The 27,802-nt window shown below is 36.0% G+C and overlaps 2 protein-coding genes and 1 long non-coding RNA gene across 3 annotated transcripts; all 3 read left to right on the top strand.

Moving 5' to 3' along the window:
* The first annotated feature begins 10,742 nt into the window (after nucleotides 1–10,742).
* On the top strand, nucleotides 10,743–14,632 carry LOC120346976 (uncharacterized). Its single transcript, XM_078117968.1, has 5 exons — nucleotides 10,743–10,923; nucleotides 11,632–11,694; nucleotides 12,071–12,136; nucleotides 12,941–13,155; nucleotides 13,641–14,632. The coding sequence occupies exons 1-5, from the start codon at nucleotides 10,743–10,745 to the stop codon at nucleotides 13,788–13,790; spliced, it is 675 nt and encodes a 224-aa protein (XP_077974094.1). The 3' UTR covers nucleotides 13,791–14,632.
* Nucleotides 14,633–24,844: 10,212 nt separating this feature from the next.
* On the top strand, nucleotides 24,845–26,263 carry LOC120348178 (uncharacterized). The gene is made up of 3 exons (XR_013478958.1): nucleotides 24,845–24,973; nucleotides 25,950–25,989; nucleotides 26,185–26,263. It is a non-coding gene; the product is annotated as an uncharacterized LOC120348178 (long non-coding RNA).
* A 504-nt stretch (nucleotides 26,264–26,767) lies between these two features.
* On the top strand, nucleotides 26,768–27,584 carry LOC144411686 (uncharacterized). The gene is made up of 2 exons (XM_078117678.1): nucleotides 26,768–26,979; nucleotides 27,097–27,584. Exons 1-2 carry the CDS (start codon nucleotides 26,821–26,823, stop codon nucleotides 27,295–27,297), a joined length of 360 nt encoding a protein of 119 aa, XP_077973804.1. The 5' UTR covers nucleotides 26,768–26,820; the 3' UTR covers nucleotides 27,298–27,584.
* Nucleotides 27,585–27,802: the final 218 nt, after the last annotated feature.

Here is a 27,802-nt window from a genome sequence, read left to right as displayed (position 1 = left end):
ACCAACATCAATCCAGAGGGTATTCTGAAAATCTGGGAGGTAAAAGATCAGGAAACTCCTTCTCTTCGTGCAGGGAACTGGAATATTATGGTAGAAACAACCAAGTATACGAATATGTTTGATCTACCAAGTTATGTAGAAATCAATGGCAGGCAAATTTTTGTCAAATATGATGGAGAAAAGCAAACTTGCCGTGCATGTGATAGCACCGAACACTTCGTTACAAATTGTCTAAAAAGAAAGAGCTTACCACAAACAGCAGTTGCTGAGGAAATGCATACACACGAAAGGAATGTTCAGTTACAAAACATTGAAGTAACAGAAGACAAAACACACAAAAAGTAATACCGGTACCGGTACTGAGAACATACAAACACCAACACCAAAAGAAAATATACAAGTAGAAATACAAACAGAAAACGAAGCAAAGGAATTTAGGGAACTTCAAGAAGATTCAAGATTCAAGCGATATGCAAATAGACATTCTTTCAAGTAAAAGAAATCGGGATGAGGAATATTCAGATATATTCAAAAGATGGATAATTATACAGTGGAATTTTACAAAGAATTCTGGGAACATCTTAAAGAAGTGCTACTCAATTCATACAATTATTCTGTAGAAACCGGGAAAATGAGCAAATCACAATCGAGAGGAGTTATAAAGCTTCTTCCGAAACAAGGAAAAAATCTTAAATATATTGAAAACTACAGACCTATTACATTATTGAATGTGGACTATAAAATTGCATCCAAAAGCATAGCTAATAGACTGAAAAATGGAATACAAAAATTGATTCACCATGATCAAAAAGGTTTTATCAAAGGAAGGTATGTATATTGGTTAAAATGTGAGACTATTTTTTAATATCAGAGATGAATTGAAATATAGGGGTCTTTCTGGAACTGCACTAAACTTAGATATAGAAAAGCTTATGATTCTGTTTCATGGGATTATCTTTTTGAAGTGTTGAAATTTTTAAATTTTGATGATATGTTTATTAAGTGGGTCAAAACATTGTATTACCAAAGTCAAAGTACTGTTATCAATAGGTTTGAGGCAAGGAAGGTTGTAGTCTCTCACCATATATTTTTTTTACTAATAATGGAGATATTAGCATGTAAAATTCGACAAAATCATGACATAAAAGGAATTTGTCTTGAAAACACAGTAATTAAAATTTCCTTGCTTGCAGATGATGCAACAGTGTATTCTGATGGCTCGGAAAAAAGCATCAAAACGATATTTTATGAAACCGATATTTTCTATTCCATGTCTAGATGCAAAATTAAAATGAGCAAATGCTAACCTTTGTACCCGGGGGGAAACAATCATTGCCAAAATTGTCCTGTGAAAGATCGAGGACTTGAGTGGAACCCAACAGATTTTAAATTGTTGGGTATTTTTATATACGAAAATGAATAGAATTATTTTTTCTAAATTTATATGTAGGAATGAATTTGTTCTATGGAAATGTATATCCATTTGGAATATTTATTAAAAACATTAAGTCGAGATGTTTAAGAGATACTCTATACTATTGGCATATTTTTAAATCTAAAGTTGTTACTGATGTACGTCACTTGCATGAACCACTGTGGTTTAATAAAAAGATATCAATTAAAGGGAAAATGTTATATACTGAAGATCGGAATAGAAAAAATCTTTGCTTTATTGAAGATATCTGTGATTCTAAACACCAAATTGTAACGTTTCCAATCATTTTCATCATTATTGCTTTTCTGATTTTTATAATGACATGCAATCATATTTAAAAATTTTATCATGTATACCCCAAGCATGGAAAAACAATTTAGTAAAAACCCCTCAAGCCAATCCACATCTTAGTCTATTGGAAGATATTAACGCATCGATAAAACTTCCAGATACATATATGATAAGCTTCGTAATGTAAAAATCTTGATGCCTAAGGAGAAAATAGAAAAATGGTCAAATGAACTGTGCAAGAACTTGGATAATTGGTTGACGCAGTATGAAAAAGTTTTTTATTGCACTATCGAATCGAGACTTCGATCTTTCCATGTTAAATTTGCTTTGCGAGCAGTACCTACAAATTACCTATTATTTAGGATAAATAAGACATCAAGTCCGAAATGTACATTTTGTGAAAGGAATGTTGAAACCGTGTTACATTTATTTTATTTCTGTGAATTTGTGCAACAAGTTTGGGAAATAGTTAATGCATGGCTAACTGTTGAATATGGTCTAAATCTTAATCTGACATATAGAGAAATCTTAATGGGGGTAGAGCAAAACCAAGGTTTAAACTGTGTTTTATGGAGTGCAAGATATTATATCTATAAATGTACACTACGTTATGAAAGGCCTCAATTTGATCAATTTTTATATATGATAAAAAGTATATTAAACTGTGAAAAAATTATTGCAACTAGAAAATGTAAACTGTTAAAACACGTTAAGAAGTGGAAAGTTATCATAAACTGTGCATTTGTGTTTATGTGTTATCGTGTGGATATTAATAATAAAAAAAAATCATGTTGTCTTTTTGTTCTCGGTTTCACACACAAATCGTTATGGTTAATCGTTGTTGCTGCCGTCTGTCATATCCAACGTCTATCTTATCGAAGAAAAATCCCTTCATTTTAATTTTCAATCCTTTAGGCGAGACAGTCCCGGTTTTCAACGGCTTGTCCCGCACGGTCAGCCAAAAGTCCCGCTTTAGCGTTCAGCCAATCAACATGGTACATGAACATAACCAATTAACATGTTCTCGATACTGTTGTTGCCGTGTGTCGCACCGATAGCCTACTTAGTGATGGTGAACCGTGAATGCGTGTTTTTATTGGACACGTTTAGTGGACATAACGATCGTTTTGTTGTTATGTTGTTCTTTGACAATTTTCAGAAACCTAGTTGAAATATTCAAAAAACGCTTTTCTCTTTGATCACTGGACCAATTGCCTTGAAATTTTTAGTGGTGAAAGATGAAATTTACTATTACTTTTATTTACTTCAAATACTTCTGTTAGCACTGTAAGATTTGTTTTTGTTTGCTATGACGTCACTGAACGTTCTGCGGTCATTGGACGCCATTTTGTGTCCGACTGTACTGCTTCGCTTGGTGTGAATATATTTGTAGACTGTGATCTGACGGTACGGTACACCGTACTGTACTGCGAACAGACGTGTCCATATATTTGGGCGTAGCTCTCTTGTTTTGTTTCGTTGTTTTCCGCTAACATTTTTCGTCGGTAGTTTTTACAATTTGTTATGTGTGAGCCCGGTCCGCCAAAAGGGTGCTTAACGTTAACGTCAATTTATTTCTATTATTCGGACTGAAAGCGATATTTAGACAGACAGCACATAAACTCTCGATGACAATATGGTCAATAAAGACAGCCGGGGTGGTTAAATGTAGGAACCTAATGTAAAATCGGTAAATTAGACTATGGTCTTTGGAGGCGTCCCGCTTTGAGGTCACAAAAATATGGTAATGGCGCTTCGTGTGACCAGGGACGTGCAACCTTTTATAGAGGAGGGTCAGATACAAATAACTCGATGAACGCGCGGGCCGCACCTTTATTCAACATAGGCTTTTGAGTAGTTACATACACGAAAACTAGTTATGTTATTCGTCTTATGGCATTATTAGAAGGCCTTGCATAAATGATGAGTTAAGAAGCATAAATTTCCAAAGAAAACTGCTATTCAAATTTATTGCCACACCAACTTTAAAGAAATTGAGAGTGAGAAATTTACAGCTGGCTTCTTTTTTCGGACTACTTTTTTGAAATTTGCTTTATTGTAAATACTAGCAATTCAAATTCCTTTTGCCAAGTCTGTCAGAACCGATAGATGGGGGGTCGTTGGGACCCCTATTTTAGACAAATATTCGCACAAATATATTGAGCCAAAGAGTGCAATTTTAAAATTTTCTTAAATGTGCAAAGTAATCTTGGTTGAGATATCTTCAGTAAAAATCGCCAACATTCATTTTTAAATATTTTGCTGTCGAAACTCACTTAATCTGGAATATACTCGACAAAATTGACAGATATGCTGAAACCAAAACTCTTTTGGCTTTTGTATCTCTCAATGGTAAAATTCTTCAAACTACTTTTTAATTGCTTAACCTTCAATTGCCCGTTCTTACTAATTTATTGGCATCTGCTCTCAGTGATGAGCTGGAAAAATCGTAACAACCGGAACGCACCTAATTCGCAAAAATGTAATATATTTACAACACGACGCAGACGTTCACAGAAAGTTTTGTCTGGCCTAAGATAGAGCCGATGAACTACAATGAAATAATAAAAAAAATTCTGAACAAATCATTGATTTGTATTATGAAAGGGTAGGCCACAGCGGTACTTTGCATTTTTCACCTGCAATACGTGAATATTTTTAGATTGTGAAGAGGCATGGAAAGTTGTGTGACGACCCTTATTTTTGACTTTTGGTTGCTGTTATTTGATATTACTGCTATATTTCGTATTTTATTGTTCGGAACACTGATGGCGCTGTAACACTGTCCTTTGCTATCCAGTATCCAGTTATAAAAATGCATCTGCGTTTGCTTCAGTTAGATTTCCAGTGTTTTAGGGTCTTTTTATGTCTGTTTATTTGCTGCTAGTTCTTAAGTATGATACCAAAGGTGATTATTTTTGATTTTATGGTTGATGGTGTAATTACAGTTGTTTTCATTACAGATGGTTATTGGTTAGTTAGTTTGTCATGTACCGGATTTTAGGAGTTCTAAATTTATTTTTAAAGTTGTTCTTGATTCTAGGGTTTGTTTAATATTTCAGGATTTTCTATTGTATATATTATTTTTCTTGTTTTGTGATGCTCGATGTTTGGTATTTTCATTGTGTCTTTTCTGTTCTGTTGATTTTATTGGAGTATTTGTTTGTATTAGGTTTTTAGATTGGCATCTAATAATTAAATTAAAATAGCCATATTTGTTGAGAATATTTAGAAATGGATCAGATCATAATATAAGAAGATATTTTGGACTTGGAATATAGACAGACGGTACGCTACATTCGCGTCGAGTTTTTTGAGATTTAGTTGGAAGTTTTGATTATTTTTAGCTCCATTGGAAGTCTGCATTTTAGGGCTCTTGAAATTACAAATCACGTGATAAACCGTAAACCTTGCAAATTTTCAAAAGAGCAAAATCCAGCATTCGCAAAGTATACCAGGTATCACATTATTACTTATCGATTTTAATCGGTAAGTATGTTGATAGGTATTTGTCTGATTGATGCACGCGATATCTCACGAAAGCAAGATTAAATCTGCTCCAGATTCCAGCATGTGCATTCATCATATGTCGTACCAGAAGCCTATTGATTTTGGATGAATTATGTAGTATAATTAGCGAGTTATTAATTTATTAGTGATGGGACACAAGGTGTCACTATGGGGTAAGAGCGCTGTTTTGGGTATCCCCTAACTTTCGATCGATAAGTCTTCGGTCTCTGACCGATATTCTCGTTTTTCATATTTTTATGATGCCCAATTATTAGGTGAGCTTATTGGTAGAATGTGCCGGATATATGCAACTTTACGATTTTTACTGTTTTTCAAATTCTCACACTTTAGCAAGCGTTGGGTCATATTTTCCGCAAAATATATGTTTATTCTAATTATGTTAGGTTATTATATTTTTACTTGCAATTTCTGTTCTTATTTCCCCACGCCATAAAAAGTCGCCCATAATCTTGGATTTGAGGTCGTAAAAAATGGGAATCGGGAGTGTTGAAATCTCAGAAATGTTGTTTGAAACAATATGACCGCGCCTGCTTGCTTGGTCACAAAGCTAATTAAATTTAAAATACTAGTAGCCTACCAAACGTGAGCGGCAATTTTTCGGGAGGGCAATCAGGAAAAAGCCACGTTGCATAACACAACAATAATTACTGATATTTCTAATTCCCGAGTGTGTGATCATTGCCTGATTCAACAGTGAGTAATCGAAAGAAACATTATTTTGACTTCATTCCAATTCATTACAGCCCATCGCGTGATAATCATGATCAGAAAATTTCAATCGATCAATAAACCATAAGATTTCCGTTTTGAACTTGCATATGTTCGGCATCAGATTTACGTCACATTCTAACCATTGCCAGCAAAATAGCATTGCGAAAAAGAATCAAAAATCTACTTCTTGTCTGTCTGTTTTAATCGAATTTGATCTCTGCACTAATTTTTTCATCTCTGTATATCTTTTTAGAAAAAGTTCTCAGCCGTTATTCTTTAATTTACCTCTTCGCAAATTTCAGAATAAAATTATTTATTTTTGATATTTCTACAAATACCGAGCAACAAGAAGGTCACTGGAAAAGGGGAATTTCACATTGGCATTGTGCAGATGTCTAAATTGATTGCGTTGAGTTTCTATAAGTACAGTTACAGTTTACAACAACGCTAATTCCTTCTATTCCTATAATTCCTATAGCGCGGTGTCATATTGGTTAATTTAACGTTGTTTCACATCCCGGGTTCAAATTCCATACGCATGATGAATACTTGTTGATAACAGGCCGCTCAGAACGAGAGAAGTGCGCGAGGCATCATGGGCTGTGATAAAAAAGCTTTGCTCACTCGCTGGTATTCACTGTTCTATAAATAATGTCATCTTGAGGGGTGCACTTCATATTTGTCATAAGATGAACAATTCGGGAAATATATACAGTGTGTCCATCCAGTCAAATTTGAGAAATTCATCATTTAGCTCTGTAATAATAATCTTAATGTCCTTATGTACATCCTGTATAGAGGACTTGCACGGGACACGTGACCTTGTTCACTGGACGGCAATAAAACAAAAACGTCCATTTGGCTCCTGTCAGTTGCAAGTCGGATTATACGTTTCCGTTTTGTTTGGCTGTTGAAAATGGTTATTTCGTATTGTTCCGCTGGCTGTTGTACGTATAGTATAAACAACGAAATGGATCTTCAGTTATATTCCACTGTTTTCAAAAGATCCGGAACGTCGCGCAATGTGGATATCATCTATTGGTAGGACTGCTTGGTGTCAAGTTCAGAAGCCATCTCACTCGTGTTTCACTGTTTGCGGACAGCACTTCGTTGATTGAAGTCATAATGTGCCGTTATCAGTTTTTTTGAATATTCATAAGCTCCCTCATTTCAATGGAAAGCAGATGACAAACTACTGTTATTGGTAGACCTAGGCGTAGGCCTACTTGCAGACTTGACTCGTGTAAGGTATTAATCAATAATTGCCATAAGGTATTGTTTCCCTAGTTAGCAGGTAGTTAGCAGGTTAGTAAGTGTGAAAAGTTGAATAGATAACTAAAGTTTAACGCCAGTGCTAATGCAAAAAATAACCAGAATTCAATTGAATTCTCCATCTAAGAATACGCTCGCCACCGCATCTCTGATCCCCCTGGGAGTTTCACAGGTTCCAATCCCATGCGGGGATAGTTATGTGCGAGGGGATTGCAGCTCTCCTCCCACTGAGGGTGGTTCACACGACCGCTGGTCGATTACGACATCCCCCACCATAAAGTCCATGCTTCTAAAACAAATAACTGGCTAACTAATCCCGACATAGAATGGTATCGTACGATGTTGCACCTTGCAATCTGTCCCCAACCACAAATAAATTCTACCCTAAAAACTACCCACATTGGTAGGCATAGTTGCGTTTTAAATTGAAAGAAATCTTCATTAATGGTCAGAAGGTGTTGTCTGATTGTTTTGTTAGTTAGCAGGTAATTTATTACTGATCTGATACACAAACTTGGCACTGTCAAATGATGATTAGTGTTTAATTTATTTTCATGAAAAAGGGAAGCTAACCCATTATCAGCTGCTTATATGTCCCATCGATATTTGAATTTTCGCCATCCCCAGAGAGGAAGAGAATAGTTAGAAAAAGGGGGATTTTGAAGAAAGGCAAAAGCCAGGACCATTTCAACAAATTCTGTTAACTTGTATGCGTTGCAATATTAATTTGCAGTTGTTAGCATAAACATTTAATGTCTCTTTCGACTAGACCTACCACACTTTAAAAAAAGCCGCCTACACCCCTTTTCACTAGAACCATAATACTGTAAAATATTTGAAAGAAATTACCCCCGAGGCATCATATCTTCCATTTGAAAGGGCTGTGGAGGCAAATACATTTTTTACTCTAAATTATGGAATGTTACTTCCAGGTTATCTTATCCTCGCTTAAAGATATCTTGAGGTTAGTGACTCCAACTGACCCATGCATGCCACACTGAAAATTCTCTTGTGTACCCATAAAATAAGGCTGTTGGAGCCTTCAGACCTTGAAAACAGTCGAATCTGAGCACGATGGATTCATGTGAAACACGTAATATGCATTTAGAGGCTAAAATATCCCATCCTGAGCAGCACCGATCCACAACCTCCTGCCTATGGAATCAAAACATTAGACAAATTGGTGTACTGTGCGCATTCACAAATCTTTGCGAATCAAGTGTGCCTTTTGACTAAAGAAAATTTAGCATTGAAATGGTCAATCTCAATATCAACCTAGTATCTGCAGATAAAACCAATTGTTTTTTAAAAATACATTTTTGATGTGCTTTATTTTTTAAATATAATTTATAATTACTGTAAAGTGTGTGATACATTTGGTACCATGAATACCATTTGCAAATTATCTTGGGTTACACCCCTCTCAAATAGAGGTTTAGACTCTTAAGTCATATCTCATAATATTCTTTTAACAAAACGTTGCGGCTAGCCGGCTACCCATCAGAATTTACTTTCAGATCACAAAGTCGCAATATTACGCCTCGGAAAGTTACATTGGCAACTGTTGTAGTATGTCTGGTTGTAGTATCGGTGTCCAACGTTAGACAAAAACCTTCACTACCAGACCCACCGAAACAATTTTTTTTTCTTGATAGGGTCGTCTTGAAGTTGCTTTCGTTAAAGCACAATTGACACTTTATCTCCACCAATCCACAGTAATCACAAGTTACTTTGTCATTACGATAAGCATCAATAAATGGATCCTGAGGATGTATTATCAAGTCACGCAAGATGAGGTCTTGTGTCACTGTGGTCTTGTTGCAACTCATACTTTGCCATCCATCTATTCCATGGTCGCACCCATATCTGTAAGATAATGGATACAGATAGAGTTTTCATAAAAACTAACGATCAAGGAGTGTGAAATTTATGTCCATATCCCACCACAGCCACTAGTCGTAAATGAATTTGATTCCGGGTAGCATATATTTTTTACCAATCACCATAAAAAAATCACGAGGGGGGGGGGGGGGGGGCAGTTATTTGTTTTCAGAAGCATGGACTTGGATGGTGGGGAATGGTCGTAACCGATCAGCGGTCATGTGAACCACCCTCGGTGGGAGTAGAGCTGCAATCCTCTCGCACATAACTATCCCCGCATGGGATTGAAACCTGTGAAACTACCAGGGTGATCACAGAGGCGGTTGCGAGCGTATTCCTAGATGGCGAATTCAATTGAATTCTGGTTATTTTTTGCATGACCACTGGTGTTAAACTTTAGTTATCTATTCAACCCTTCACACTTAGTAATAGATTACCTGCTAATTAGGGAAACAATACCTTATAGCAATTGATTATTAATTCCTTACTGTCTTACACAAGTCAAGTCTGCAACTGCAAGTACTGAAGTAGGCCCACGCCTAGGCCTACTAATAACAGTAGTTTGTCATCTGCTTTCCGTTGAAATGAGGGAGCTTGTGAATATTTAAAGAAATTGATAACGGCACACTATCACCACATTATCACTCACCATCAACGAAGTGCTGTCCGCAAACATTGAAACACAAGTAAGATGGCTTCTGGACTTGACACCAAGCAGTTCTGCCAATAGGCAATAGATGATATCCACATTGCGCGACGTCCCGGATCTTTTGAAATCAGTGGAATATAACTGAAGATCTATTTCGTTGTCTATACTATACGTACAGCCAACGGAACAATACGAAATAACCATTTTCAACAACCAAACAAAACGGAAACGTATAATCCGACTTGCAACTGACAGGAGCCAAATGGACGTTTTTGTTTTATTGCCGTCCAGTAACAAAGTCACGTGACCCGTGCAAGTCCTCTATATCATTTGTGCTTGTAGAATTTTATACGTTATTTTCTGTTTTAACTTGTCTAAGACTGTAGCAAATTGTGTGTAGTACAATTATTTAAAACCCAACGGCTTGTGCCTCGTTTAAATTAATATGATATATGACGAACGCCGGGAAGGATCGAGGAAACATATATTTCGTTTGGTTTACTATGATAGATTTTCTGTTACATCGGTCAGATCAAGACAATTCGCGGGCACTTGGAGGCTTATTCTTCAGTCAAATTTTTTTCATCGCCTGGTCTTGAATTAGGATAATACGCCATTTAATTAAGTGGAATTCATATACTAATAGATTTTTAACCAACCGTTTCGACTTGAACTGCGCGCCGCTCAGGGGCATTGGCATTAACTGTCACACCATAATGCTTTGGCCAAACTCTATTAACCCTTTTCCGAATTGAAAGCATATGGTAACTTTATAAAAATATCCTAAATCCATACTCTTACTACTACATTACTTTCAGCCCATCACGTCTAATAGAAATGGTTCAACTTTTCCTGTTTTTTCTTTATATTGAGATAATAAACAAATAAAATATGGGTAACATGAACGTACTAGTCTTGCTATATTTATTGTGCTTGATAGCTCATTATACAGTGAAAGCGGACAGCCAACACATGGTATGCAAGACGGTTGAAGACATATTTGATGATACAAACCACGGAGGTCTGTCTCATTCAGACCATATTGGGTCGCCTGGTCCCAAAGGTGAACGCGGGTTACCTGGAGAGAAAGGTGATTCTGGTATCGTGAACTCAGACAAAACCAAAGCAATAATACAAGAAATAGATAACGCAGGTAAGCCACTCGTAGGCTTCTGTTACACTTTTGTAAGAATTTGACGACTTTGCCTCCAACAAGGCTCAAAACAAGCAGATATTGGTTGACTAGGATTCTAATATGTTATTTGAAATACCCAAAATTTTTCTGATTTGCCATTGTATACTCGGAATAAAACTGTACGGTCATAGAATTCGTTCAAACTCATCATTTACAACCTGGGGCAGCGGCTCAGAAACTTTTGTTGCCGCTTCCAAATAAAACTCAATTTTGTGATGTGTACTTTAAGCCTTTTAACATGTATGTCTAAGGAATGAAGGGAAAAGGTCAACTTTTCTTCCTCACGTCTGCCTGATTTTTTTTGAAATGCTAAAAAAAGGTTGTTTAATAAAATGTTCACTAATCTCGATTCAGCAAATAAATCAACGGTAGGTCGCAAAATTGCAGCAAGTATTGTCTACCTCTACTGTTACGTAACAAAAAAGACGTATAAAAAACAATAGAACATTTGTAATAAATCCAACATATATATTATTCAATCCTATTTTAGGTATGTTTAACACAATTCTGTTGATTTTCGTACCCTTTGGGAACCGCTTGCCTATAGCATTTATACAAAACATTTGTGATTGCCATTCGGAAATGGATCAATCTGTGTTATAGGCTTATATCCAAGTGCGAATGCATATGAAATCTATACATATAGTGTTCTTATTATCTGTTCAGGTATGGACAAGATGGTGGACATTGTGGAGGAAAGGATATTAGAGAAGCTAAGAAATAAAACTGGTGAGAGCAAGAACTTACATATCAATTTTTTCGAATGTTCAAGTTCGACATTATTTTTGTTTCCGGAGCGGTGGGTAAAATCCCTACGTATTGTTCCCGAATTTCCGAGATACCATGCTTTCTAACTTTGGGTTGGACGCGCTTGCGTCGTTTTGTTATGTTAAAGCCACTCAGCGCTCTATTCGGTTTTGTTTGAAATTTCTATATGGTGTTCACTGAGGAGCTACGATGTTTTCATTGACCGATCGATGCAAAACTTTTTTTTATTTTTTTAATGACTAATTGACACCTAACTTGTATAAAACAAACCGCGTACATAACTATTTCAACACTTTCTCGGGCGAACAGAAAAATAAATGTAATGTTATCTTTGCAGAAAATGATGCGACCACAGAAGATACCACTACAGTAATTGCGACCACTCAAGGACTGTCAACTGAAGGTATAATAATTGAAACTTAGTCTTTGAGAATGAGGGGTATAAAAACATTACGTGCGGTCACTGGACCTATGAACGTTATGAGAGCATGAAAAAAAAATTCCCCAGAACAAGGCTCTGTACAAACAGTCAAGAATAGGTAAGGAACTATTGGTTTTTCACTTCCATTCTAAACATATTTTCGCATAAGAAAGCTAGTAATTCTCAGATGATCAGGGAATTTTCACATATTAAATGCTAAAAAGCAAGCGACCACTAATATTGTTGATTAATTGCGATATCTACTAGCGATCATGTCGGTTGTCTTTCATTGACAACTCCAGTTATCTAATAATCAGTACGTTTTAGCGGTTTCCCTGTTCATATTAGGCTAAACTTTTTCAAGTCCCATTGGTTGGCATTATCCGGCGCATAATTCATTGATATACTTCATACTTCTTAGGCTTCATTAGATAGTTGTCCGTAATTTGCTCAGAAAAACGTTCACTTTATTTCTGAGTGAGTTTGCGTGACCTTGCTTGAAGCAAATAAGATGGCATATGATCAAAACTAAAATGCCCACAATCATTATAAAGAAAAGAGCGCATCAAGATGGCGCACAACCTGAACTCAGGTTGTGTACCAGGTTCAGGTTATGCGCCATCTTGGTCCGCATACTTCAGGAGTACCGAAAAAACTACAAAAGACAATTACTTCTGAATAAAATAAATAAAAGTTTTGAATTAAAACATGAAAATAAATAGTTCTTAGCAATTATGTTCTAAATATTTGGCTTAAAACTCTTTTGATTGTCATTTTTTCTTTCAGAATGTAGCGTTGTCTATAATTCGAAATGTTTTCGAGCGATCGTTTATGGCACGCGGAACTACAACGTCACATTAAGCGTCGCTGAATCTATTTGCGAAAACAAACTGGCTAACATGTATGACATCACACACTACAAACTGCTTCAAGAATATTTACGACCAATGATTCCAGATGGATGGTTAGGGATTTATGTTCGTACGGGAATGACTTACAAGGTAGATCTAGTCTGAATCATGTAGGAGAGAAGTTCAATTTAATTTATAACACTACACCAGGCTGATTTGACTATCATACCCTATTTAAAAAATTTGTTTGCCAGCGTTTTCCAACTTTAATCAACAAATCCAACCACAAACTTTTGTCTTTACGGGTAATTCAATAATTTGAATCCGTCACCAGTGGAACGCTTTAACTTTACAGCTCTGATACTAAATCAGAGAAGACTAATCCAAACTAATTTGACTTATGTGTCTATTACATTCTATTCTCATCCACCAATTGAAGTGTGACTGAGCAGAATATTCACGTTATAGTGTCACGCTTCATCCAGTTTTTTTTTACTGGGGACCAAATAAGTTTGTTTTGCTCTGTCAGATCATATGACAAGGATTACTATATTCAACTATATATATATATATTCAATTATATTTTCAAACTGCCATTTGTTATACTTCTGAAAACATATTTTTCGTTTCGTCAGCTCGGTCAGCTGTATTCAACGACGGGCCAAGCTATATCTCTGCCAACTGAAGTTTGGAATCCTTTTTTTTACCTATTCCGATGCATCGTTCACAACTGTTGCTGTTCTTGTCGAGCGAAACCCAGAAGACAAAGATCAAGGGATTTTTAATGCTCGTCCTTCCGATGCATATCACGGAGCCATCTGTGAAAATGATTTATAACTCTGTCCATTGAATGATCGATAAACAAAATCGATAAACAAAATTGACCTTGGCAGAGTCACACAAGTTAACGACTGGTGATAACTCAATAGGTCATACAATCGATTATTACTGACAATGTAGCTCGCTGACTAAGGTCTGCCCCACAGACATTAAAAGCAAGTGCCGTTTTAAAACAGCTTTTTCACTTCAATTGTCAAGGTTTCGTAACAATTACGATTTGCAATTGCGTGAACTTGTGACGTTATCTCGCTTGCGAATGTCTATGTGACATTGTATATCCACTAAAATGTATATGTTTCAGATTCTTTTCATATCAGTGCGGATCCCCTGTGCAGTCATCACGGATCTCCAAGGGTCCGCGGACCCCAGTTTGGGAAACATGTTTTTAACATTGTGAGGAAGGAGAAGGCGGTGGTCAGAAAAGGCCACGTTGCATATCACAGAAATAATTACTGATATTTTAACTCGAATTTTGCTTGATTCAATAATGAATAATCGACATAAACTCTATTTTAACCTGGTCAGTTTGTTTTCAAACATTTCAACTTGTTTGACTTGTTTCAGGAAATGACCGTTCATAACTTTTGTTGTTTTGAACTAACATACCCCTGGCATCAGTTTTTTTCTCAGTCTAACCATTGCAAATGAAATAGCAATGCGAAAAATTACCAGAAAAATAAAAACAATAATATGCCATTCAATTAATGCTCAAATATGTTGCGAATTGACAACATCATATCATGTTACATTACACAATTACATTACAACAGTTTATATTATAATTGATTAGAATTTTTGTCCATGCATATGACGCTCCTGCCTACAAATAAGAAAACCCACGGTTTGTAAATAAGACAATACTACCGATACTGGTTTTGAGTGTAGACAATAAAGCAATACCAGTTTCAAACATCAGGAACATAAGGCGCACGATCAATTTCTGAGGAAAAGAGGGTATAGAGCGCGCCTTGTGGTCTATAAAATGCGGTACTTCTGGTAGAAATACATTAAACATAGATTACAATTTCATTTTTATGTCATATGTTGTCATTTTTGTACGTGACTGCACATATAGATTGTTCTAGTAATTCGTTGTTGTTGTCTGTCTTATCGGGGAAAATAGCTTGATTTCAAATTTAAATTCTGAAAGATGGAAGAGATGTAAAAGCGCTGGGAATAAGCTTGCTATCACACTTCTGATTATCCTGCCCGGGATCAGAGGTTTCTGTTCCTATGGCGAAAAAAATTAGGTGCGAAAGGGGAAGTGGACCAATTAAAGTTTCGTTGGTATTTTTGTTGTTGTTATATTGTTATTTTTTTTAATTACACGCTGCTTAACACAAAAATAATTACTGATATTTCTAACTCTCGAGTGCCTGATTCAACAGTGAGTAATCGACACAAACACTATTATAACCTGTTCAGCGTCGTTACAAACTAACTTGTTTGACTTGTTTCAGGAAGTGACCGTTTGAAACTTTTGCCGTGTTAAACTAGCATAACCCCTTTTGCATAGTAACCAGTAAAATGAAAAAGAAATGCAAAAAATAATCAGAAATCTAATTAGCTTTTGTCCGTTGTTATCGAATTTACTTCTGCACTAATTCGTTCATCTCTGTGCCAAATATAGCTCCTTCTTAGCAGTTGTTATCAAATTCTATTCTATCAGTTAACTCACTTGATCAAATTTTTTTCCAAATATTTTCTCCCGAAGTGTGTAAACTAAGATGGCGGACACCGGAATGTAGTATGTTCACAAGATTAGGGTTAGGCCATAGTTTTATTCCAATTTTCCTTAATTTAGTTTTATTACGTGCTAGCCAAGTGACTCCCGTAGTATTTGTACCTAACATTATGGCCTAACCCTAACCTGGTACACATACGTTCCGGTATCCGTCATTTTGGTTCACATACTTCGGGAGTACCAATATTTCTACCAATACCATATTGATTTAAGGCACCACAAGTTTTGATAAGATCGGTGGCTCGTCGTGCATAGATTCAGTATAGTTTTGCGGCAATCGTATATTTTTGAATAAATATGGCATGTCGAGGAAAATATATCAGAATTTCACCAAATATTTTCGTGGGCGTGGTAGTGACATCGTTGCGATGTTTCACAAAGTTAGAAAAAACAAACTTTCTTTTGGTGACGCAATACGTATCGTGAAATTTGTAAGAGATGGACTATTTCTCTTTATCGTTTATCTCGTTTACGAATGTCCGTGTGACAGTGTAAATGCACTAAAATATGTCTCAGACTATCGTTGCGGTTACCCTGTGCAGTCATCACGAATCCCCACGACCCAGGTTGAGAAAACTTGTTTTAAACAACTATTTTTGTTTTCTGATTCAACAAAAAGTAACGAGATAAACACTATTTTGACCTGGTCAGCTTTTTTTTGAACCTTCAAACTTGTTTGACTTATTTCAGGAAATGGCCGTTTGATATTTTTGCCGTTTTAAACTAGCTTAACCCCCGGCACCATTTTTTTGTATTGTGACCAGTGCAAATGAAATCGAATTACAAAAGATAATCAAAAATCGAACTAACTTTTATCTGTTGTTATCGAATTTAATATCCACACTAATTCGTTCATCTCTGTGCCAAATATATCTTCTTAGCAGTTGTTATCAACTTTTATTTTTTCAGTTGATCACATTTATCCCCCAAATATTTTGGTACTCCCGAAGTGTGTGAACCAAGATGGCGGACGACGAAATGTAGTATGTGTACCAAGTTAGGGTTAGGCCATAGTTTTATTCCAATTCTCCTTAATTTAGTTCTACTACGAGATAGCCAAGTGACTCTCGTAGTATTTGTATTTACCATTATGGCCTAACCCTAACCTGGTACACATACGCACACATACATACGTTCCGGTATCCGTCATTTTGGTTTACATACTTCGGGAGTACCAATATTTCTACCAATACCATATTGATTCAAGGTACCAAAAGTTTGATACGATCGGTTGCTCGTCGTGCATAGATTCAGTATAGTTTTGCGGTAATCGTATATTTTTTAAATAAATATGGCATGTCGAGGAAAATATATCAGAATTTCACCAAATATTTTCGTGGGCGTGGTAGTGACATCGTTGCGATGTTTCACAAAGTTAGGAAACCCAAACTTTCTTTTGGTGACGCAATACATATCTTAAAATTTGTAAGAGATGGACTATTTCTCTTTATCGTTTATCTCGTTTACGAATGTCCGTGTGACAGTGTAAATGCACTAAAATATGTCTCAGACTATCGTTGCGGTTACCCTGTGCAGTCATCACGAATCCCCACGACCCAGGTTGAGAAAACTTGTTTTAAACAACTATTTTTGTTTTCTGATTCAACAAAAAGTAACGAGATAAACACTATTTTGACCTGGTCAGCTTTTTTTTTGAACCTTCGAACTTGTTTGACTTATTTCAGGAAATGGCCGTTTGATATTTTTGCCGTTTTAAACTAGCTTAACCCCCGGCACCATTTTTTTGTATTGTGACCAGTGCAAATGAAATCGAATTGCAAAAGATAATCAAAAATCGAACTAGCTTTTGTCCGTTGTTATCGAATTTACTTCTGCACTAATTTGTTCATCTCTGTGCCAAATATATCTCCTTAGCAGTTGTTATCAACTTTTATTTTTTCAGTTGATCACTTTTATCCCCCAAACATTTTGGTTCTCCCGAAGTGTGTGAACCAAGATGGCGGACGACGGAATGTAGTATGTGTACCAGGTTAGGGTTAGGCCATAGTTTTATTCCAATTTTACTTAATTTAGTTCTATTACGAGCTAGCCAAGTGATTCCCGTAGTATTTGTATCTAACATTATGGCCTAACCTTAACCCGGTACACATACATACGTTCCGGTATCCGTCATTTTGGTTCACATACTTCGGAAGTACCAATACTTCTACCAATACCATATTGATTCCAGGTACCAAAAGTTTTGATAAGATCGGTGGCTCGTCGTGCATAGATTCAGTATAGTTTTGCAGCAATCGGATATTTTTGAATAAATATGGCATGTCGAGGAAATATATATCAAAATTTCACCAAATATTTTCGTGGGCGTGGTAGTGACATCGTTGGGATGTTTCACAAAGTTAGAAAAACCAAACTTTCTTTTGGGGACGCAATACGTATCCTAAACTTTGTAAGAGATGGACTATTTCTCTTTATCTATTATCTCGATTACGAATGTCTGTGTGACAGTGTATATGCACTTAAATAGATATGTTTCCGACTATCGTTGCGGTTCCCCTGTGCCGTCATCACGGATCCCCACGACCCAGTTTGAGAAAACTTGTTTTAAACAACCATTTTTGTTTTCTGATTATACAATGAGTATCGACATAAACACTATTTTGACCTGGTCAGTTTCTTTTTGAACCTTTAAACTTGTTTGACTTATTTCAGGAAATGACCGTTTTATATTTTTGCCGTTTTAAACTAGCTTAACCCCCGGAATCATTTTTTTGTATTGTGACCAGTGCAAATGAAATCGAATTGCAAAAGATAATCAAAAATCGAACTAGCTTTTGTCCGTTGTTATCGAATTTACTTCTGCACTAATTTGTTCATCTCTGTGCCAAATATATCTCCTTAGCAGTTGTTATCAACTTTTATTTTTTCAGTTGATCACTTTTATCCCCGAAACATTTTAGTTCTCCCGAAGTGTGTGAACCAAGATGGCGGACGACGGAATGTAGTATGTGTACCAGGTTAGGGCTAGGCCATAGTTTTATTCCAATTTTACTTAATTTAGTTCTATTACGAGCTAGTCAAGTGATTCCCGTAGTATTTGTACCTAACATTATGGCCTAACCTTAACGCGGTACACATACATACGTTCCGGTATCCGTCATTTTGGTTCACAAACTTCGGGAGTACCAATATTTCTACCAATACCATATTGATTCCAGGTACCAAAAGTTTTGATACAATCGGTGGCTCGTCGTGTATAGATTCAGTGTCGTTTTGCAGCAATCGGATATTTTTGAATAAATATGGCATGTCGAGGAAATATATATCAAAATTTCACCAAATATTTTCGTGGGCGTGGTAGTGACATCGTTGGGATGTTTCACAAAGTTAGAAAAACCAAACTTTCTTTTGGGGACGCAATACGTATCCTAAACTTTGTAAGAGATGGACTATTTCTCTTTATCTATTATCTCGATTACGAATGTCTGTGTGACAGTGTATATGCACTTAAATAGATATGTTTCCGACTATCGTTGCGGTTCCCCTGTGCCGTCATCACGGATCCCCACGACCCAGTTTGAGAAAACTTGTTTTAAACAACCATTTTTGTTTTCTGATTATACAATGAGTATCGACATAAACACTATTTTGACCTGGTCAGTTTCTTTTTGAACCTTTAAACTTGTTTGACTTATTTCAGGAAATGACCGTTTTATATTTTTGCCGTTTTAAACTAGCTTAACCCCCGGAATCATTTTTTTGTATTGTGACCAGTGCAAATGAAATCGAATTGCAAAAGATAATCAAAAATCGAACTAGCTTTTGTCCGTTGTTATCGAATTTACTTCTGCACTAATTTGTTCATCTCTGTGCCAAATATATCTCCTTAGCAGTTGTTATCAACTTTTATTTTTTCAGTTGATCACTTTTATCCCCGAAACATTTTAGTTCTCCCGAAGTGTGTGAACCAAGATGGCGGACGACGGAATGTAGTATGTGTACCAGGTTAGGGTTAGGCCATAGTTTTATTCCAATTTTACTTAATTTAGTTCTATTACGAGCTAGTCAAGTGATTCCCGTAGTATTTGTACCTAACATTATGGCCTAACCTTAACGCGGTACACATACATACGTTCCGGTATCCGTCATTTTGGTTCACAAACTTCGGGAGTACCAATATTTCTACCAATACCATATTGATTCCAGGTACCAAAAGTTTTGATACAATCGGTGGCTCGTCGTGCATAGATTCAGTGTCGTTTTGCAGCAATCGGATATTTTTGAATAAATATGGCATGTCGAGGAAATATATATCAAAATTTCACCAAATATTTTCGTGGGCGTGGTAGTGACATCGTTGGGATGTTTCACAAAGTTAGAAAAACCAAACTTTCTTTTGGGGACGCAATACGTATCCTAAACTTTGTAAGAGATGGACTATTTCTCTTTATCGTTTATCTCGATTACGAATGTCTGTGTGACAGTGTATATGCATTTAAATAGATATGTTTCCGACTATCGTTGCGGTTCCCCTGTGCCGTCATCACGGATCCCCACGACTCAGTTTGCGAAAACTTGTTTTAAACAACCATTTTTGTTTTCTGATTATACAATGAGTATCGACATAAACACTATTTTGACCTGGTCAGCTTTTTTTTTGAACCTTCAAACTTGTTTGACTTATTTCAGGAAATGGCCGTTTTAAACTAGCTTAACCCCCGGCACCATTTTTTGTATTGTGACCAGTGCAAATGAAATCGAATTGCAAAAGATAATCAAAAATCGAACTAGCTTTTGTTCGTTGTTATCGAATTTACTTCTGCACTAATTTGTTCATCTCTGTGCCAAATATATCTCCTTAGCAGTTGTTATCAACTTTTATTTTTTCAGTTGATCACTTTTATCCCCCAAACATTTTGGTTCTCCCGAAGTGTGTGAACCAAGATGGCGGACGACGGAATGTAGTATATGTACCAGGTTAGGGTTAGGCCATAGTTTTATTCCAATTTTACTTAATTTAGTTCTATTACGAGCTAGCCAAGTGATTCCCGTAGTATTTGTACCTAACATTATGACCTAACCTTAACCCGGTACACATACATACGTTCCGGTATCCGTCATTTTGGTTCACATACTTCGGAAGTACCAATACTTCTACCAATACCATATTGATTTAAGGTACCAAAAGTTTTGATACGATCGGTGGCTCGTCGTGCATAGATTCAGTATAATTTTGCAGCAATCGGATATTTTTGAATAAATATGGCATGTCGAGGAAATATATATCAAAATTTCACCAAATATTTTCGTGGGCGTGGTAGTGACATCGTTGGGATGTTTCACAAAGTTAGAAAAACCAAACTTTCTTTCGGGGACGCAATACGTATCGTGAAATTTGTAAGAGATGGACTATTTCTCTTTATCGTTTATCTCGTTTACGAATGTCCGTGTGACAGTGTAAATGCACTAAAATATGTCTCAGACTATCGTTGCGGTTACCCTGTGCAGTCATCGCGAATCCCCACGACCCAGGTTGAGAAAACTTGTTTTTAACAACTATTTTTGTTTTCTGATTCAACAAAAAGGAACGAGATAAACACTATTTTGACCTGGTCAGCTTTTTTTTAAACCTTCAAACTTGTTTGACTTATTTCAGGAAATGGCCGTTTGATATTTTTGCCGTTTTAAACTAGCTTAACCCTCGGCACCATATTTTGTATTGTGACCAGTGCAAATGAAATCGAATTGCAAAAGATAATCGAAAATCGAACTAGCTTTTATCTGTTGTTATCGAATTTAATATCCACACTAATTCGTTCATCTCTGGCCAAATATATCTTCTTAGCAGTTGTTATCAACTTTTATTTTTTCAATTGATCACATTTATCCCCCAAATATTTTGGTACTCCCGAAGTGTGTGAACCAAGATGGCGGACGACGAAATGTAGTATGTGTACCAAGTTAGGGTTAGGCCATAGTTTTATTCCAATTCTCCTTAATTTAGTTCTATTACGAGCTAGCCAAGTGACTCTCGTAGTATTTGTACTTACCATTATGGCCTAACCCTAACCTGGTACACATACGCACACATACATACGTTCCGGTATCCGTCATTTTGGTTTACATACTTCGGGAGTACCAATATTTCTACCAATACCATATTGATTCAAGGTACCAAAAGTTTGATACGATCGGTTGCTCGTCGTGCATAGATTCAGTATAGTTTTGCGGCAATCGTATATTTTTTAAATAAATATGGCATGTCGAGGAAAATATATCAGAATTTCACCAAATATTTTCGTGGGCGTGGTAGTGACATCGTTGCGATGTTTCACAAAGTTAGGAAAACCAAACTTTCTTTTGGTGACGCAATACATATCTTAAAATTTGTAAGAGATGGACTATTTCTCTTTATTGTTTATCTCGTTTACGAATGTCTTTAAGACAGTGTATATCCACTTAAATAAGTATGTTTCAGACTATCGTTGCGGTTCCCCTGTGCAGTCATCACGGTTCCCCACGACCCAGTTTGAGAAAACTTGTTTTAAACAACCATTTTTGTTTTCTGATTATACAATAAGTATCTACATAAACACTATTTTGACCTGGTCAGTTTTTTTTGAACCTTTAAACTTGTTTGACTTATTTCAGGAAATGGCCGTTTGATATTTTTGCCGTTTTAAACTAGCTTAACCCTCGGCACCATTTTTTGTATTGTGACCAGTGCAAATGAAATCGAATTGCAAAAGATAATCAAAAATCGAACTAGCTTTTGTCTGTTGTTATCGAATTTAATATCCACACTAATTCGTTCATCTCTGTGCCAAATATATCTTCTTAGCAGTTGTTATCAACTTTTATTTTTTCAGTTGATCATATTTATCCCCCAAATATTTTGGTACTCCCGACGTGTGTGAATCAAGATGGCGGATGACGGAATGTAGTATGTGTACCAGGTTAGGGTTAGGCCATAGTTTTTTTTTTCAATTTTCCCTAATTTAGTTATATTACGAGTTCATGGACTAGTCAAGTAACTCCCGTAGCATTTGTACCTAAAATTATGGCCTAACCCTAACATGGTAAACATACCCCGTTCCTATGTTCGCCATCTTGGATCACATACTTCTAGGGTAACAATATTTCTATCAAATCCAAATAGATTCGAGGAACCATAAGTTTTGAAAATATCGATGGCTCGTCGTGCATACTTTCAGTAGATTTGCGGCGTTCGGACATTTTCTATTTGCGATTGTCGCAAAACGAAAACTAGATTTAGATTACTAAAGTGGGAATAAATTTAGTTCGTGCAGTATTCTCATTTAATTTATCTATTGGCTTAATAAAGGCAATTGGAGTAGGTTGACATGTTTTGACCTGCTTTTTTCTATAATATGATTCATATGCCATATCGCGCAAAATGTATCAGAATTTCGCCAATTATTACTCTCGTGGGTAGTAGCATCGTCGCGATGTTTCATAAAGATAGAAAAACCTAACTCTCTTTTTGTGACGCAACACGTATCCCAAAAGTTAAATGAGATAAACTATTTCTCTTTCCGCTTTAGAATAATGAGAGCTTGCACAGGATATATTCTTATGCAAATGAATTGAGACTTCATTCTATCCTACACTGTTCGGGAATCGACTTCGGCACCAAAGCAAAGTGGACGAATTCTGGGCAAAAAATGAAGATTCCGATTCAATGCATTCTTCTTATGTTTATAGGGGCATTTCCATTGATTAAAGGTCAGTATTAATGTGCATGCACTGTTGAGTTTTCTTGCTTTCCCGGTTTATATTGTTTCGCCCCAACGGGTAATATAATATGGTTATTTGATCACTAGTTGGTAAGCTAACTCTTACTTTACGTGGCAGTTTTGCCACAGTAAATCATGAAAGATAATTGAGCTGTTATAAATGGAGTTGCTCATTGAATAATTTTTCGTGAATAAAATTTTAGTGCTACAAGTTTCATAGTGGAAGCGTTGATTGTTGTTTTATCTGCTATTATAATTTCTGATTTTACGAAAGCAACAATGAATTGAGTTTTCAAATTTCTTCCGAAAATTTTTGATAATTATTTTTTTTTTTTGTATTATTGAGAACTAGTTTAAATGATAAGTGTTCACAAATTTAAAACCGAAATTCAAAAATGATTTTGAAAGCGGCATGATGGTTCTGTACTCACCCCAGTATAGAAGAGGAAAAGTGTTCAAATGTGACAGTAGATTGGTAACATTATTTTACAAATTGCCATATTTTTTCAAATCACTTTATTTGTCCGCAACGACAAACGCTTTATTTGTCCGATTAAACGAATGTTAGTATTCAATAATAATATTACCAGTAAATCCACGCTTCAGCTAATATAGACGACTCAACTTACTCGCAATAATAAACAATTTTATCGCAAAATTGAAAACTCGTTTTTTCTCCTCAGATTACATATTTGTATGAGCGGGGATAGTTATTTATTCCGGCGTAGAGGAGACCAGTATGGCGGGGTAATGGTATGACAAACCTCGGTATAACGACATACAAAAATAAATGATTGTTCCTATTCAATACGATACAACGCTTTGGTTTAAAAATCTCTCGAATCGTTATGTTCAGAAAAGAAAAAAATCGCCCATAGATTAGCGGCAATTAGTCATAGCTGCACGCGATAAGCGAACAAATAACAGAATTAGTCTCGTTATTTATTCCATTTTTGATATTGTAATATACTCTCGAATCGTTATGTTCAGAAAAGAAAAAAATCGCCTATAGATTATTAGCATTTAGTCATAGCTGCACGCGATAAGCGAATAAATAACAGAATTTGTCTCGTTATTTATTCCATTTTTGGTATTGTAATATACTCTCGAATCGTTACGTTCAGGAAAGAAAAAATTGCCCAAAGATTAGCTGCAATTAGGCATAGCTGCCCGCAATAAGCGAATAAATAACAGAATTAGTCTCGTTATTTATTCCTGCGTAGAGGAGACCAGTATGGCGGTGTAATGATATGGCAAACCTGGGTATAACAACATACAAAAATAAATGATTGTTCTTATTCAATACGATACATCGCTTTGGTTTAAAAATCTCTGATGAGAAGATCATCTCATTTGAAATGTTTTGGCTTTCGAAACTAAATTTTTGGTATTGTAATATATTCTCGAATCGTTTTGTTCAGAAAAGAAAAAATCGCCCATAAATTTGCGGCAATTAGTCACAGCTGCACGCAATTAGCGAATAAATAACAGAATTAGTCTCGTTATAATAAAATAGTTGAGTAACCTGATTTTTATTTAATTTTATAAATTTGTTTTGAATAAAACAATTCTCTAAATTTTCAAATTTTTATTTTCCTCATTAGGTGAGAAATGCTGGAAGCCTATGGTTTGCGACGGGAAACCTATTTGGAGTGACGTCAATACGGTGAGAGCTTTAGTATTAGTTACATATTGATAGTAGTATTTATAAAATGGAAACTATAAAATTTTTGATGACTAAGGAGTAACACAAAAAAGTCAAAACGCTTTAGTGACTCCCAACATTAAATACTAAAAAATTGAAATATTCTTTTAATACTATGGAACCCGACATTTTATCAAAAATTAACAACTTCAAATAATTCCTGGGATGACTTTATCCAGTAACGTTTGTTTTGCAGCAAATTGCGTGCTCCGCTAATACCTTACTGTACCGATGTGGGACCTTCATGTTCATATATTTGAAGATTTCTCAGGGTAGCGTACTCTACCCCATCTTTCCTACCCAAATGCGCCCATGGTAGAGTACTCTACCGTTGGCACCCAACGGTTGTGACCGAACAACTGTTTGGTCACGTGTCTGGTGTCTGGCTTCCGTATGATAAATATTTACGTCACACAAATACGACTTTTGTTTTGTGCGTTATTGCGCCTTTCAACTAGGTTATGAAAAAGTAAAGTCAGTGTATTTTGGGGGTGATTTTCAGCTTTTCTAAAACCAATTTATGAAGTATCGCCTGGTTTCTTGTATTAGTCAGCTGCCTTTAATTTATTCCTACGTTTTTGGGATTACAATCCCCTATAAAAAACTATGTTTTAGGTTCATGTATGATGATTTTTTCCGCACTATCTGAACTTTATGTTTTTGTTGTCAAAAATAGTGAATTTTTACAAATATTGCTAAAAATGTATAATAAACGACTCGAAGGCGATCAAAAATACGTCAAGTCAAGGCGCCCATCGCCAGGCTTCCCATCAAACCGCAAGTGGGCGACGTAGGGTAAGGAGAATAGATTTTAAGTACGTTCGTGTGGCATCATGTAAAATGAAAAAAAAACGACATTTGTTGGCACTATGAAGCCAAACTTAAGTATTAAAAACGTCATTAAGAGAGTTAGACATTTCTCTTTTGTTCTTTTCAGAAGGGACAGTGCACAAAAGAAGAAGAGAAGACTTTGGAAGGTTCGTGGCCAGAATATAATGTTTTCTTATTTGCCAAACAGTTTGGCAACACGAAGCAAACGTTTTTTTAGTAAAATTTAAATTATAACTCTTAGCGGGACTAAGAGGGAATATAATATAAACAGTGAAATTCACTGCATACGAGATGAAAAAATGATGGCTCAAATTATATTTGTTTCAACCTATTTTTCACAGCTTTAACGGAGAAAGTTAATCAGATGGAAAATGCGCTTCATCAAATACAAGAGGGAATAAATGTCAAAGTAACTACCATGTCACACGGTTTGAAACCTTTTGGTATACCATGCGAATAGATAATAGGCCTTTTAAACAATAGTAATAGTTATTGCAGTAAAGACTATATAGAGAAAAAAATCGAAATATTTTCATATTGCGTCCATTTGCATGTTAGTGAACCGAAAATAACTTACCTTGCTTAATACTTTTTTTTATTATTTATAATCCTTTTTTTGTTGTTGTATTTTTATGTTCTCATCCATAGAGAGTGACTGGGCTGCCTTATAGACAGTAGATTAGGAATAGGAATGGATATATGATCAAAACCGCCATTGAATGGTCGCTTCCATAGTGGGCTATTTGGCCGTCGTATAGATAGACAGTAAGTTAGAAATAGGGATGAACCCATTTGCATGGGTTTTCTCCATACCGGGCTGCTGTGCAGACAGTAGTAAATAATATTGAATAGTTCGCTTTATTCATTGTGTTCAAAATATCTTACTCCATATTTGACTGGCTTTCATTTGGTTTTCAGTAGATGAAATTTGTGGTGTCGTTTACAATTCCAAGTGTTTCCGAGCGATCGTTTATGAGATGTGGGACGTCACATCAAGCGATGCTGAATCTCTTTGCGGGAACAGACTGGCTAACATTTATAACGTCACACACTACAACCTGCTTCGAGATTATTTACGACCAATGATTCCTGATGGTCATACATACACTTGGGTTCATACGGGAATGACTTACGAGGTAGGTTGAGACTGATTCATGTTATCCAGTACTGTAAGTACTGGTTCAACATACACAACTATATTCTCAAACCGCCATTTGGTATATTTCTCAAGATGTGTTTTTTTATATCGGCAGAACGGTCAGCTGTATTCAACAACGGGCCAAACTATATCTCTGCCAACTGAGGTTTGGTTTCCTGATACCCCGCATTTCGATGCATCGCTCACAACTGTTGTTGTTCGTGTCAGTCGATACCCGCAGGACAGCTATCAAGGAATTTACAATGAGAAATCTTCCACCAAATTTAACGGAGCCATCTGTGAAAATGAATTATAACTCTGTCCATTGACTAATTGATAAACAAAAGAAAATGTAGAATTACTTGAGTTTGAGAGTAATTGTTATTTGACCTATTAGCCTAATTGAAACTTCAAATTACTATTTCCACAGTTGAACAAGCCTATGCTCTTATATTCTCGAATATAACCCCTTATATAGTCTACAGACGGGTTGTGAGAATTACTATTAATAACGTGTTCGAAACGGTTAATTTACCGATACCTTTATGTGCTTTTTGAGGACCACAATGATGGAGTTTTCGTAAAGTCAGAGGTGTTTCAAATCCTTACTCTGAAAAAGACTCTGTACAGGCAATCACTAGAATTCCAAGGTATGTGTACCGATATGGAGGTTACTAAATTTGTTTGCCTATTTTACGTCAGTTTGTGTAAAGGGACTTAAGCATATGTACAGGGGCATGCATATTCATTTGGCTAACACGGATAGTTCTCGAGCCCCGAGATTGTATGTTTGCATGACGTTTGGAATAAGGTTTGAAATT

The sequence above is a fragment of the Styela clava genome, chromosome 11 (genome assembly GCF_964204865.1).
Source record: "Styela clava chromosome 11, kaStyClav1.hap1.2, whole genome shotgun sequence".
Classification (NCBI taxonomy): Eukaryota; Metazoa; Chordata; class Ascidiacea; order Stolidobranchia; family Styelidae; genus Styela; species Styela clava.
Note: the sequence above shows the minus strand (reverse complement) of the source record. Positions and strands in the feature narration are given on the sequence as shown.

Excerpts from the sequence above, each read along its gene's own strand:
- LOC120346976 (XM_078117968.1), top strand. The coding sequence starts at position 10,743 with ATGGTATGCAAGACGGTTGAAGACATATTTGATGATACAAACCACGGA. Across the intron at positions 11,695-12,070 it reads GAAGCTAAGAAATAAAACTG|AAAATGATGCGACCACAGAA; the intron begins GTGAGAGCAAGA and ends TTATCTTTGCAG. Across the intron at positions 13,156-13,640 it reads GTACGGGAATGACTTACAAG|CTCGGTCAGCTGTATTCAAC; the intron begins GTAGATCTAGTC and ends TCGTTTCGTCAG.
- LOC144411686 (XM_078117678.1), top strand. The coding sequence starts at position 26,821 with ATGTGGGACGTCACATCAAGCGATGCTGAATCTCTTTGCGGGAACAGA. Across the intron at positions 26,980-27,096 it reads ATACGGGAATGACTTACGAG|AACGGTCAGCTGTATTCAAC; the intron begins GTAGGTTGAGAC and ends TTATATCGGCAG.